This window comes from Larus michahellis, chromosome 14 (genome assembly GCF_964199755.1).
Source record: "Larus michahellis chromosome 14, bLarMic1.1, whole genome shotgun sequence".
In the NCBI taxonomy this organism is placed as follows: domain Eukaryota; kingdom Metazoa; phylum Chordata; class Aves; order Charadriiformes; family Laridae; genus Larus; species Larus michahellis.
The window spans coordinates 2,860,673-2,873,054 of record NC_133909.1 but is presented as its reverse complement, the minus strand read 5'-3'; the positions used below and the strand labels follow the sequence as shown (position 1 = coordinate 2,873,054).

The 12,382-nt window shown below is 52.8% G+C and overlaps 1 protein-coding gene across 1 annotated transcript; it reads right to left on the bottom strand.

Moving 5' to 3' along the window:
• Positions 1–6,972: 6,972 nt before the first annotated feature.
• CCDC42 (coiled-coil domain containing 42) lies at positions 6,973–12,102 on the bottom strand. The gene is made up of 7 exons (XM_074608036.1): positions 12,017–12,102; positions 11,567–11,672; positions 11,337–11,441; positions 10,603–10,800; positions 9,260–9,481; positions 7,559–7,717; positions 6,973–7,071 (listed from the first exon to the last, which is right to left on the bottom strand). The coding sequence occupies exons 1-7, from the start codon at positions 12,091–12,093 to the stop codon at positions 6,973–6,975; spliced, it is 966 nt and encodes a 321-aa protein (XP_074464137.1). The 5' UTR covers positions 12,094–12,102.
• Between the last annotated feature and the right edge of the window lie 280 nt (positions 12,103–12,382).

Here is a 12,382-nt window from a genome sequence, read left to right as displayed (position 1 = left end):
TCCACTTTAATGACTTCCATGTCTTTGCCATCTGTCACCCAATGGTTCCTGGCATGCCAAGTCCCACATAAGTGCTAATCATGGGGTTAAGAAGCCAGCAATGTCTTCTGAAGTCACCGCTGAAGACCATGGTGTCACGTCCCACTCCCAGTAAAGAGGGGGAGTAAGTGACTTCAGATTTGTAAATTCTCAATGGTGTGGACCAAGGTGAGATAAATCTCAATGTCCATATACAAACATTTATTAGCTTCCCAAAATGGTTAGTGTAGGTCTTAACAAGTCCATGGTAATTGGTTAGGTGTATAACAAATGATGGCAAACGGTGAGGTGTGTGTTGTGTTCCTGAACAACAGGGATAGGACAACTTATGGCAAGTGGTACTTAAGGTCATACTTAAGGTCGTTACTTAACAACTCTAACTGTTACTTAACAATTCTAAGAGAAAAGAGAAACTGAGGGATAGAGAAAGGAAAAGACGGAGAAAAAGACAGAGATCAAGAGACCACCGGTCCTGGTTCCAGCACCTTTTTCAGGGAATCTTCCCAGGCACAATCTTCTTTCTTGGGAAGAATCTTCCCAGGCACTACCTTCTTCTATTGTTTCTTCTTTGTTCCCCCCAGGGGCACTTAGTTTCCCCTTTTATGTTTGCTGAATCAGCAGGGTCCACCCCCCTTGCCCAGGACAGCCTCGTCTCAGGTTTCTCCCTTCTCCCAGGTGACGTGTAGCGTGATTTGGGTGGAGAGACGAGTGCCATAGTCACACATGTTCAGCATGATCTCTATAACCTTCGTTAGCATATGCAGGATGTGCGCTTTCATATGCATGTCACGGATAATGAAGCAAAGGTCACTCGTCGCACACAATGGCCTTGAGAACTGAGAACTAGCAAGCTCACCACACGAGTGGCAGAACTATCCTGGCTTCACAAGACAGTTCTCCCACACTTTCAGGCGCCAGAAGTGTGAGCCTTATCAGTTCTTTGAAGGCCAGGCCTGCATTATTTATTTCCTTGCGAGTGTTTGAGGCGTTCCATTGGAGGGGCTCCTGCCCTCGTCAGGGAATTTACAGTCCGTCCCTTACACATGGTCAGGGTTGTCCTGTGCCTCCTTGCAGAGAGCCTAAGAGGGGAGGTCGGTCTCGAGGTGAGAGCATCCTAAGAGATCTGGAGCTGACAGTCCCTTTCTGTACAGCTGTGCTCCATGTCACAGCCTGTCCCTGTCACTCGGGCTGCACGGTGGCTGCTCTTCAACTGGCTGCTCTGGGGCACCAGCCCCTCCAGTGGGAATCCCACCATCGGTGCTGGGGCAGAGCTGCCCCGCAGAGCAGGGAGCGCAGCAGTGCGCACTGACGTTGATAGCTCCTGCCCACACTGATGGAATAGCAGGCTGCTCCAGAGGAAATGTTGACAGAGTCCAGATTAAACAATAACAACATCACAATATGTTGGGGATTTTCCATCAACGAGGCAAAACAGACTGCAGATTTAGCCAATACTTTAATCATCTCTTCTCTGAGCCAAGAGAAAGGAACCTTACAAAAAACCCCACCCAAACCCAAAAAACACAACGCAAACAAATCCAAACTCTGCAATTCCCCAAGAAGGCAGGCTATTAACACAAAACACTTGGTTATTATACACAGCATCACAGAAACCCTGATACCTCATTAGGTGATTTTAGTCTTTGCTTCCATATCCCACGGCATCTTGAATCACATCGGTTTTGCTTTGCCCAAGAGAGTGAATAGAGCTGGTCGGAACTGCGTCTTTGTGACGCTCGGCACAGTGTGCTCGGGCAGTGGGTCCTGCCATCTCCTCTGCTGGTGCTGAGGTCCCTGGGCCAGCAGGATGGCTCCAGCAGGCAGGAGAAGAGGAGCGTGGTGGATGGTCCAGGCAATCCTGGCAACCCTGATAGTCCACTCTCTGGAGCAGGACTTCAGGACCAGCACAGCTCCGGCTTGGCATGTTCTGGCATCTCACAAGTGGTGAGAGCAGAACTTGTCTTTCTGCTAGGCTGGGGATGCCTCAGCTGGCTTTGCCTTAGCTTAGATGAGAGGGTTTCCTTCCTTTCCAGCTCCCCAGGGAAAGGGCAAAGGAAGGATGAAATGAGTTTCATAGGCTGGAGCAGCCAGTGCCTGTCCCCTACAGCCCTATAACCCCTGGTTCTTCTTCCAGGCAAGCCTGACCAAGGATCCTTTCACCCCAGTCATGACAGTGTCAGTGCACACATGGGGCCTCTTTACCCCATGGGCATCATCTCTTGCCAAGGCTTCTTGAGAAGGCATCTTTAGGAGCTCCTTGTCTTGTGAGGAGAGGTGAGAAACGTTATTTAGACATCTTGTAGCCATCCAGGGCACAACCTGTGCTCCATAAGCTGGCTAGAGCCTCTCCAGCAGACCCACACGTACAAGGAGACTGAATCATTTGGGCTGGAAACTTAAAAGGTGCTGTCGTGGTGCTCACATCTCTCTGAGTGTGCTGCTGGCTATGAAGATCATGAGGTATGGCTCAGACAGGCATCAAATCTCCTCTGGAGCAGTCAGGGTAATACCTTCTTGTCGTGCCTTCCCACCTGGGACAAGGCCAGAGACAGCATCTCCTCCGTGTCATCCCTCTCTGTCCTTCCAGCAGCTTGGCTGGGTCTAATCCAGGCTGGTGCTAGACACAGCTTTGTCCCACCACTCTGCTCATGACAAAGACATCTGGTAGGTCTCTGGGGATAACTCCCTTCCCCTGATGTGCCCACAGATAGATATCCCTGGGCTCCTAGTTTCTCCCTCCACTGGCTGCGATCCCAGTGGTGGACAGCCTGGCGTTGTCATTTTAAAGAGCTCGCCCAGCTGGTCAGAAGGTCAGTGCTACATCTGAGGAGCAATGCCATCTGTCCAGCTCTATGAAGAAGAGTTAGATGCAATGCCTTCTGTCAGTCTGGGACTTGAGTACGGCTTACTCATGCCTCGGTAAGGACTTTGCATAGGCAGGTGGGGAGCTGCTATCTTTGCTCTGCTGGTGCAGCACAAGTGGCACATAAGAAAAGGCAAAATCTGCCCTCGAGTTTCAGTTGCTGGTCTCTGACTTTCTAAAACCAGGCATTCTACTGTGTGGGGGCATGGAGGGGGCCACAGAACCAAGCAGTTCCAGCAAGTGATGCTGCAGAGCTGCAGATCCACACGTGCTGTGGCTTCATGTTCAGGGTGGTGGGGGCTGCAGAGGCTGAGCAGGAGCAGACAGGACATCAGGACCGGTCAGGAGCACATGCTGAGTGTGAGGGGCCGGCTGACAGATGGACACTGCCAGGTCCAGTCTGCTGAATGAACGTAAGAAAATACATTGAAACAGACCAGAAAGTGCCTGGTTGGGCCAATGTGTCTCATCTTTCTGTCCCGTGCTGAGGGTTCCTCAGAAGAGCTCAGCTCAGGCATCCAGGCAAGAGACAAGTCTCTGAACTGGCCAGCACTCGGTATCCAAAGGACTTCAGGAAACCTGTCCTACCAGGCTGTCCTCTCCATAAGCCGAGCCTGGAGACAGCCATGCCTTCAGACCATCACCCACAGAGTGGTAGGCTCAGAGCTGCAGCCCCCTGTCTTCAGCGCCCGGGCAGAGCTGCTCCTCTCCCATTAGCTCCCAATAGCTCCCGTCAGCTGCCACCAGTGAGAGGCATCAAAGTGGGTGAGGGGGTGGCCGTGGGTGGAAGGAGAAGGGACAGCTGAGTCACCTCTCAGGATGGGTGTAAATGCTCCTGGTCCCTTTGGATATGTCACTGCCGAGACGAGATGCAAGGGCACAAATGCGCAACATCGTCTCTGCTCAGATGAGTCATGAGTTGACTTTTCCAGTGCAGGCAGCAGCTCTTGGTATCACCAGTGCCTCTGTGAGACATCTACCAGCCTCTGGGACCCCTGAGGGCCTCGGCAAGGTTCACTCTCTCATGCTTGTTTTTTTTTCCTTTCTCTTCTGCTGCTGTGTTTTTAATCTCACAGAATACCAAGGAAGGCTAGCATCTGCGGATGCTGATGACTGTTGGGAGAAGGCTCTCACATCCAGCCCTGGCACAGGGAGCTGCTGTCTCCAAGGTGGTGACATGCTCCCCATGAGGCCCAGTCCCGGGACTGAGCACTGAATCACTCCATGCAAACAAAAAGAAATATATTTGCTTCCCATTGAGAAATAGCTTTTCACTGTCTGTAAGTGCTCTGCACCACCTGCGTCTCAAGGCCACCTCCACGGTCCCAGCCATGGCCGAGAGCGCAGACAGGCTGAAGGTGTCTGCTTGCTGGGGAAGGAGGCCCCGGCATGGCAGCAGGAAGGGTACGACTTTCGGGATTTGTGGGAAGTTCTTCCCATTAAGGAATCACTGCAGACCCACAGCCCCCATGTAGGGTCTTTACCAAAGGCAAGGGAAAGTCTCCCATTTACCCTTACCCCATCTCTTCTTCATCCTTCTTATCTCCCCAGCCTCCCCCCACAACCCTCAGCTCCTGTCCCTAACCCATGGTCCACTCTGTTGATGTGGCAGCTAAATGCCCCCTCCTCCTGGATGGCCAACGGGTAAGAAACCAACCTCTTCCCAACTCTGTCATTCACCCCCTGGGTGACCCTGGGCTCCTCTACTTCTTCTGCTCCCAGACTGGGCATCAGTTTCTTCCTTGCACCCTGCAGGTCCTTAGAGCAAAGACTGCACGTACACACCAAGAGCCCAGACCACAGGACTGGTTTGATGGTGACTTCAACAGGACATTAATCTGGACTCCTGCCACAAGAAGCAATATGTCTCTTGGCAAATGTCAGCTCCATGGGGCTCCCAGCCCACTGCAAGGTGTTAATGCCAGGGCTCTCAGTGCACCCAAGGGCTTTGCGACCCCTTCTCCACCTGCTCATGTTCAAGACCAGCTCTGATGTAGGACAGCCGTGTAATCTGGGATCAGACTGCTGGGATAACAGACAAAGCATGAGAAGGAGCTGTGTGGAGCCTTCACTGGAGTGGGGACTTCCCCTGCTGTGCTTGGGAGCTGCATTTATGTTTAGGTCCTTGCCCTTGGTCTTGCCTTGCAGGTAAGCCTGTGCCCAGCCCTGTACCTGGCTGATTCTCGCCTTGCCTTGCTGACTTGACGTTCTAGCTTGACCTTGGACTTGGCTCATCACTGCAGACTGGTGTGGGATTCACTGGACACAGCCATGAACCTCTCTGCTCTCGCTCACATACCACGGGGCCACATCATCCTGTCGGTGAGGATATCCTCCTGCCTGCTTTGCTGTCACCTTAGCTCGTTCCCTTGAGGAGCAACCCACTCTTGCCCCTCCCTGACAGTTATTATCCCCACTTTACAGAATGAACATAATATAATCATTAAAGTGTGGGCACATGGTGGCTGCATAAAGTTGCAACAGCTTTTACTTTTCCTTGCCAGCTGAAATGCAAACTGCCACTCACCTCCCACCGCTCTGGGGATCTATTGAGAAGAACACGGGGCATGTCGTGGCCCACACTGCATTTACATGTCAAGGTTTCAGAAAGAAATGAGCTCTTCTTCCACGTATAGCAGCTGAAAAGCAATTACTGCCCTTGCCTCTGCTATGGAGGCTTTCACTAGTGTGTTTTCTTCTGCACTGGTGTCACACTGAGGGCACTGCACAGGGTCATTTTCTGATGATGGATGGTAACTCCCTGAGCTTCAATGGCCCAACATGTGTCTGAGCTCAACAGGCTTGAGGGAAATTGGGTTTCCAGGATGAGTTCTTGCTGAGGCCTGACCTAAAGTACTGTGTTTCTAATTGAGTTTACTCCTTTGAATCCAAGCCTGCAGAGAAAGCAACAGCAAACGCACAGAGGGAGCATCCTCTGTTTGGACTCTGCATCAAGTGTTCCCGCCCCAAACTCATCCTTCCTCTGCTTTCCAAACAGCAGCCAGCACCAGCCCTGGAGTCATCTGTTTGCCTTGCCACTCATGAAAGCACAGATATGGAGAATGAACGGGGTTAATCTGTGCCTTCCTCCCTCTGGAAGGAAGGGGTCAGGTGCTGAGGAACCCCCAGGCGTTATAAACATGGACCAACCGGACTCAGGCTTTTCCAGAGGATGCATTAGCTGAAGCCGCTGGCTCAGGACAGGAAGCGAATACTGGAGAAAAGGGAGCAAGAGCATGTGATCAATGGTGTCTTGCCTCAAAACCTGTAAGCTTATGTCATTGAGTCCTTGGTCCATTAAAAGGTCCTCCCCAAAAGACTCTGAGCCTGGTCTGAACTCCATTAGTGTGTCTCCAGAGCCATTTTTAGTCCTCTTGTTTTGTATTCATCATGTCGGCTCTCACAATGAACAGCTAAATGCTTGGTGCAATACCTTTGGCCGGTTCATCCTTCACCGATACCCGTTCTCCACATTTTTCTTAACAGCTTACAGGGGGAAGGTGAGTTTTGGTGTATAGCACATGGCTATGCAGAGAAATCCGCATCCTTGGATGTGCTCAGTGTGGTGGTGGAAAACCTCTGAAGCTCTCCTGAAGCACAGTCCCCCACACTCCGTTGCGATGTCCCTCTCAAATATCTCAGAGCTTGTGGGAGGGTGAGTGGGAGGTCCAAATGTGACCACTATTACTAATCCCTATTTGGGACCACATTCCTGTCCCAGCCTGCGCTCCCTATCTTGCATGCCTTGCTGGGACACTGTCTCCTGCAACCAGAATCCCACCTGCTAGAGAAGGCACCCCAACGGCGTCTGGGTGAAGCTGTGAGATGGAGCTGCTCTGGTCTTTCCAGTCCTCCCAGGAAATGAAGAGACACCTTAAAATATTTGGTTATTTTTAATAGCATAAAAGGTGTTAGCAACTTGTGCAGGACAGAAGAGACAGAAAGGTGTGAAACTTCGCTGGTGTAATCTATGGTGGAGTCTACAATATCTGTAGGGCCCTCTGTCCTCCTCTTTTCCTTCCCACCCTGCTGAGCCTTTGCTGGCAGAGCGGGTCATGTTGGCGTGTCCCTTATAGCTCTGGAAGTATAGATGCTCGGTGGTGGTTCTGCATGTCCTTCCGTTTCACCTCCATTGAGATGTCTGTGAGGTCTCGGATAAACTGCTGAATCTAGGGTGGGGGAGAGAGATAGCAGAGCTCAGAGTGGGGATGGGGACAGGAGGCAGAGGGGAGCTTGTTGGCCCTTTTGGAGGGCAAATTTCACCAACCAAATTGAGCAGGACAATAAGGCGTTTGCCCGGCTGGATCTGCACCACTAGAATGGCCTTTTGTGAGTGAGTCTGAGTTCAGGGCAAGGGTGAATGAAACCAAACCTTGGCCATGGGTTCATCTGCATCCCCTCATCCCCCGCCCCAGCCTGCCTAGTTCCCACTCCTTCTTCCCCCACAGGGACCCACATCCTGCTCCGCCTCCTGGGATGAGACAGGTTTGCCTGGTGTCTTCTACCCATTCCCCTTGCCCAAGAGAGAGCCCAGGTGAAAAGGAGGGTGTCTGCTGAACACATGGATTTCTCTGGGCTCTCCCCTCCTTTTGGGCAGCTGAGGGTCATTGCTGCTCCTCTCTCTGGGCAGGGAGAAGGGGTCTGGCTTGGCTCTACCATGGTCAGCTGTCTGTGGCTGTCATCCATCGGTACGTTCAGGTTTGCTTTCAGCTGCGTGCTCACACACTGGAAGAGGTTGAGGATGGCCAGCTTGATGGTGCCCAGCTCCTGGGTCTTCTTGGCAGTCGTGTTCTGGATGTCAGCCCAGCGAGTCTCCTAAGAGGAGAGGAGACATGCAACATGGGGAAGTGCCCCAGCAAACATGCTGCTTCAGCACTGGAAACCCTGGCTTGGAGACACTAACTTCTGCACTCATCTGTTTTGCTAGAAAGAACCTGTCCTTGCCCAGAGCTGTGCTGCAGGCTTGGTGTAGTGGAATCACATCCAGGAACCACCACAGCTGCTGCTTGCCCCAGGAACCTCTCCATCTCTCTGACAGTTCCTGCAGTCCTCACTACGTCGGGTCGTCCCTTCAGGCCCCATTTGCACTCCCCACAGCTATCAGGGCTAGCTGATACCCTGGGAGCAGCACATCCCACTGCCACCCTCCCAGACCAGGTGCTTTCCAGCTTTGCCTGATGGCACCCAACTCCTGGAGCGTGGAGTATCCAAGAAGGCAATTTGGAAAGGACCCCTCAGAATGATGGGAAGGGAGCAGAGGCCAGCAGAGCTGAGGGTATTTTCAAGGGCTACCAAGATGATGAGGGGACTGGAACACCTCTCTTAGGAAGAAAGGCTGAGGGATTTGGGTCTCTTCAGTCTGGAAAAAAGACGCCTGAGGCGGGACCTTATCAACGCTTATCAATACTGAAAGGGGGGGTGTCAGGAGGATGGGGCCAGGCTCTTTTCAGGACAAGGGGACAGGACAAGGGGTAACGGGCACAAACTTGAGCATAGGGAGTTCCACCTAAACACGAGGAGGAACTTCTTTGCTGTGAGGGTGGCAGAGCCCTGGCACAGGCTGCCCCGAGAGGTGGTGGAGTCTCCGTCTCTGGAGACATCCCAAACCCGCCTGGAGGCGTTCCTGTGCCACCTGCTGTGGGTGACCCTGCTCTGGCAGGGGGTTGGACTGGGTGATTTCCAGAGGTCCCTGCCAACCCCCACTGTTCTGTGACTCTGTGATTCTGCATGCTGAGCACTGGCTACACATTGATGTGCCTCATCACAGCCCAGTTTACCACCAGTGTGGTCGCTTTTGAACTGGTAAGGAGGGAGGAGAAGAGGTGAGCCCTGGTGGGCAGATGCTGTGCAAAGGGTGATAGCAAATAATGAAAATAAGCAAAACCAGCTTCACTCTGAGGCCTGAGCCATGGACAGTGAAGACCACGAGACATGTCACACTGAGGCCCCATTACAGGGATGATGCTGCAAGGAATGGTGAATGGAAATGAGTATGACCCAGCTAGACAAACCCAATGGGCATGTGGTGGAATATTCTTGGTTTTTTTCGCCAAGGCAGACCTCCCAAAGCCTGGTTAGCTGATCTCCTTTGACTATGAGTTCAAGCAAGAACTGAAAGATCACAATGGCTTTGCGAGGGCCTTGTTTTAACCCGTGATGTAACCTGTAACCTGCTCCAGACTTGGTCTGTCATTCTTTTCTATAATCCCTTGGAGGGACGAAATTAGACAACTCCTCCAATTACAAGGACTGCTCTTGGGCCTTACCATGACCCTATGGCTTACGGATGAGCCACCAGCTGGTCCTGTCACAGCCAAGCCTTGGAGATTTTCCCCTGCCCGCCCCACATTTCCTCACCCAGGAGAGGATGTCACTTTGAGCCTGGTCAAAACGTAGTTGGAGCTGCACCAGCTCATTTTTGTACTGCAGGATCTCAGCTTCTTTCTCTTCCATGTACTGGTCCAGGAGCACCTTGGCTTGCTCAGACATTTCCTTGTGCCTCTGTTGTGACTGCAGCAGGTCCTTGTGCATCCTCACCAGCGTCTTGTAGCGCGAAATGACTTCCCGGATCTCCTCAAACTGCAGCACAGGGCTCCTGGTGTTAGTAAGCCTCCTGCCCTCCCCTCATCATGATTGCAAGTCTCATGCTGTTTGGCACCCTGCCCTGACCAGGGACAACACCTTCCCCAGATAAAACACTTATCAACACCTATAAATACTTAAAGGGTGGGTGTCAGGAGGATGGGGCCAGGCTCTTTTCAGTGGTGCCCAGGGACAGGACAAGGGGTAACGGGCACAAACTTGAGCATAGGGAGTTCCACCTAAATATGAGGAGGAACTTCTTTCCTGTGAGGGTGGCAGAGCCCTGGCACAGGCTGCCCCGAGAGGTGGTGGAGTCTCTGTCTCTGGAGACATCCCAAACCCGCCTGGAGGCGTTCCTGTGCCACCTGCTGTGGGTGACCCTGCTCTGGCAGGGGGTTGGACTGGGTGATCTCCAGAGGTCCCTGCCAACCCCCACCATTCTGTGATTCTGTGTGATTTTGTGATTCTGTGAAAGGTCTTCTCTTCTTGACGAGACTATTGCCCCAACTGGTTTGTGAGCTTCACCACATCCCCTGTATGATGACATCCCACTGTACAGTCCCAGAGCTGTCACTGCCATAAGCAAGGGGAGATATTGTACCTCTTCCCCAGGTAAGCAGTGCTGTGACAAAACACAAAGCACAACTACAACTGACAGTGCCGAGTCAGCTAGAAATGGGAGGGGGGCAGCTGGGACTTCAGGAGCATGAGCAATGCATGGAGTGATGCCTGGGCATCTTTGAGAGAGGGCACAGCTTTTTTGACAACTGCCTGGGTTCCCATTCCCAGGCAGCTTTTCACTTCTCCCAACCTACCAATGTGACATGAAAGACTGACAAAAAAAATGGTTCCCATTCCCCTCAGCCCTGTGTTTTTCCCCCTTCGAACAGTTTTTCTTTGGTTTTGTCAAGGCTTCACCTCCTTTTCTGGTTCTTCTCCCCTAACTCTGGTCCCTTTGGCACACCTTGGTTGCAGGGAACCTCCTTCCATCCCATCTGAGGTCTCTGGGTTTGATCAAGTGTTATGATTTCCCTGGAATTGCCTATCTCCTCTAGGTTTAACACCCACATAAGGTTCTCCTCGAGGCCATGATCTGTCTCTGTCATGTCCAAACTCACCTGTGAGATCTTCACCACATCCTCCAGGTATTTGTTGAAGATCGAGTACTTCTGCACTCTGTTGCAGAGTTTCTGGTGCTTATTTCTCAGGGCCTCCAGTTTCCCCTTAGCTCTCAAAAGCTCACTCTCCTTTTGCATCTTATTCTCTCTCTCTCTGATGGCTTTCTTCAGAGCTTGCATTCGCATCTTATCATTTTCCTGGTGGTGTTTGTCCCACCAACACACATACATTCACACACACAGAGCGAAAAGAAGACAAGGGAAGATGGAGCTGGGTCACTCAACAGCAGTGGGAGGAGGTGCCTTCACAAAGGAGAGACCAGCACTGGAGCACCCCGGCAGCATTTTCACTCCCTGTTTGACAGGGCCATTGCTCTTGCATTGACCCTTTGGTCTTGGAGACAGGCATCTGGGACGACTCTCTGATTTTCAGGTCTACTGGTATCTGTCCCTGGAAGACACCCAGGTGTCAACGGTGGGGACAGGCTGTGACCCTTCTGGGGGGATGCCTGGGGTCTCCAGGAGATCACTCTGGTAAAGGACAAGCTCTCTCCTGCCCAAGCCCTACCAGGGCTTTCCACAGCTGTGGTACAAAACCCTGTGCCCTGCCAGTCCTGTTCCTCACCCCTCCAGGCTCAAGGGAGGCTTGGACAGGGCTTGGCCCAAGATTGTCTCCCAAGAGAGGGAAGGAGGTGGTGGTGTGGTTCAGGGTCATGTCAGTCGAGCAGGTGTACCTTTAAAGTCTTCCCAGATTCCTCCATGTGGGTTTTCAGCTGCGCCTCCTTAGCATGGAGGTCCCTCCACTGGCAGGTTATGACTTTCATCCGCTCCCTGAAGTCCTGGCAACACCAGAGTGAGTGTGACATGGCTGCCCGCACCTGGAGCCAGTCACCGGCCCACTGCTCCCCTCCACAAAACCACAAGCCCTGCCGACCACGCCCCAGCACCCTTCCATCTTTCTCACCTCTTCCTTCACCTCCAGGCCCTTTTGCATCTGTTCAACTTGTTTCTTCTTTGCCTGGAAGCGAAGAAATGGAGACGGGGTGTCGTCCTCTGTCAGTCTGAGTTTTCTGTCGCACAAGTTTTCCTTAAGGTTACACGCTGGGTCCAGTACCTTGGCAGGGTGTTGGCTTGCTCTGCCCCATCACCCCACTGTGTCCCAGGTGGGGTGACAGGGCAGAACAACCCAACACCGTCTCAGATCCCATTTGGCAGCATGGCATCCCCACCTCTCCCCAGTGGGGATCCCACTGACGGAGCAAGGGGGTGGGACAGGGCTGGAGAAGGGAGGTACAGGAGGAGACTGAAGTGGCAGAGATAAGGGATGGGAGTTTGTCACGGTGCAGGGAGGAGGGATGGAGGAGACAGGAGAGGAGGATGGAGGGGATGAAGGTGGATGGAGAAGCCCCCTCACCTGAGCAAGGGCAGGCAGTTCTGCTTGTACTGCATGCGAAAATAGGCCGACAGGTCCTCATCGCCCATGTTGGCCATCGCTCCAGCCACCAGCAGGGCCCAGAAAGCCCAGGTTCTCCTAGCACTGCTCCCCTCCCAAGCCAGCCCAGGAGCTCTCCTGCAATCCTGAGGGCTCGGTGTTGCACAGGAGAGGCAGCTGGGCAGGGGACAAGCCCCTGGGTGCCTCTTGCCTCCACTTTCCCAGGACCTTCCTTGCCCCAGTCGTGCCTTTGGCCGCCAGCTCTTCGTGGCCAATTGGCGTGGAATGGTTGCTGTGGGCAGTTGGAAGATGCTCAGGTGGTTACTTGGCAACCAAAGCAGGGTGATG